The sequence below is a fragment of the Penaeus monodon genome, chromosome 24 (genome assembly GCF_015228065.2).
Source record: "Penaeus monodon isolate SGIC_2016 chromosome 24, NSTDA_Pmon_1, whole genome shotgun sequence".
Classification (NCBI taxonomy): Eukaryota; Metazoa; Arthropoda; class Malacostraca; order Decapoda; family Penaeidae; genus Penaeus; species Penaeus monodon.
Genome location: NC_051409.1, coordinates 29,418,891 through 29,419,226, shown reverse-complemented (window position 1 = coordinate 29,419,226; position 336 = coordinate 29,418,891). Strand labels below are relative to the sequence as shown.

At 52.1% G+C, this 336-nt stretch overlaps 1 protein-coding gene across 1 annotated transcript in view; it reads right to left on the bottom strand.

The window, feature by feature from the left end:
- LOC119588946 overlaps nt 1-336 on the bottom strand; it is a gene marked incomplete at its 3' end in the record, with an annotated part of 12,853 nt that overhangs the window by 951 nt on the left and 11,566 nt on the right. Inside the window, 1 exon segment of the mRNA XM_037937557.1 lies at nt 41-185. Coding sequence (XP_037793485.1) covers nt 41-185 — 145 coding nt within the window.

The following is a 336-nucleotide window of genomic DNA, read 5'->3' as shown; positions in this document are numbered from 1 at the left end:
TTCTGCCGCATGCCACAGCGCCCAAAGAGCCGGCACCCACCTGAAGAGCGCGTTATTGAGTCTGGTGACGGAGGCGCACTTCTTGTGGTCCTGCGAGTTCGGCGAGTCGATCCTGGCTTGGTTCTCCACGTAGACGGTGAGGCGGTCGAGGCCGAAGACGTAGTCACGGTAGAGCGTCTGCTGGTCTGGACGAGGGGGAAGGGACGGGGGTTACCGGGTTTCTGTTTATTTTGATGTTATTAATTTGTTCATGTTATTTTTTTTTACTCGTATTATTAATCTTTTTTGGGGGGGAGGGGAGGTAAAGGGGTTTAGGGAAATGTTAGAAACTGAAGG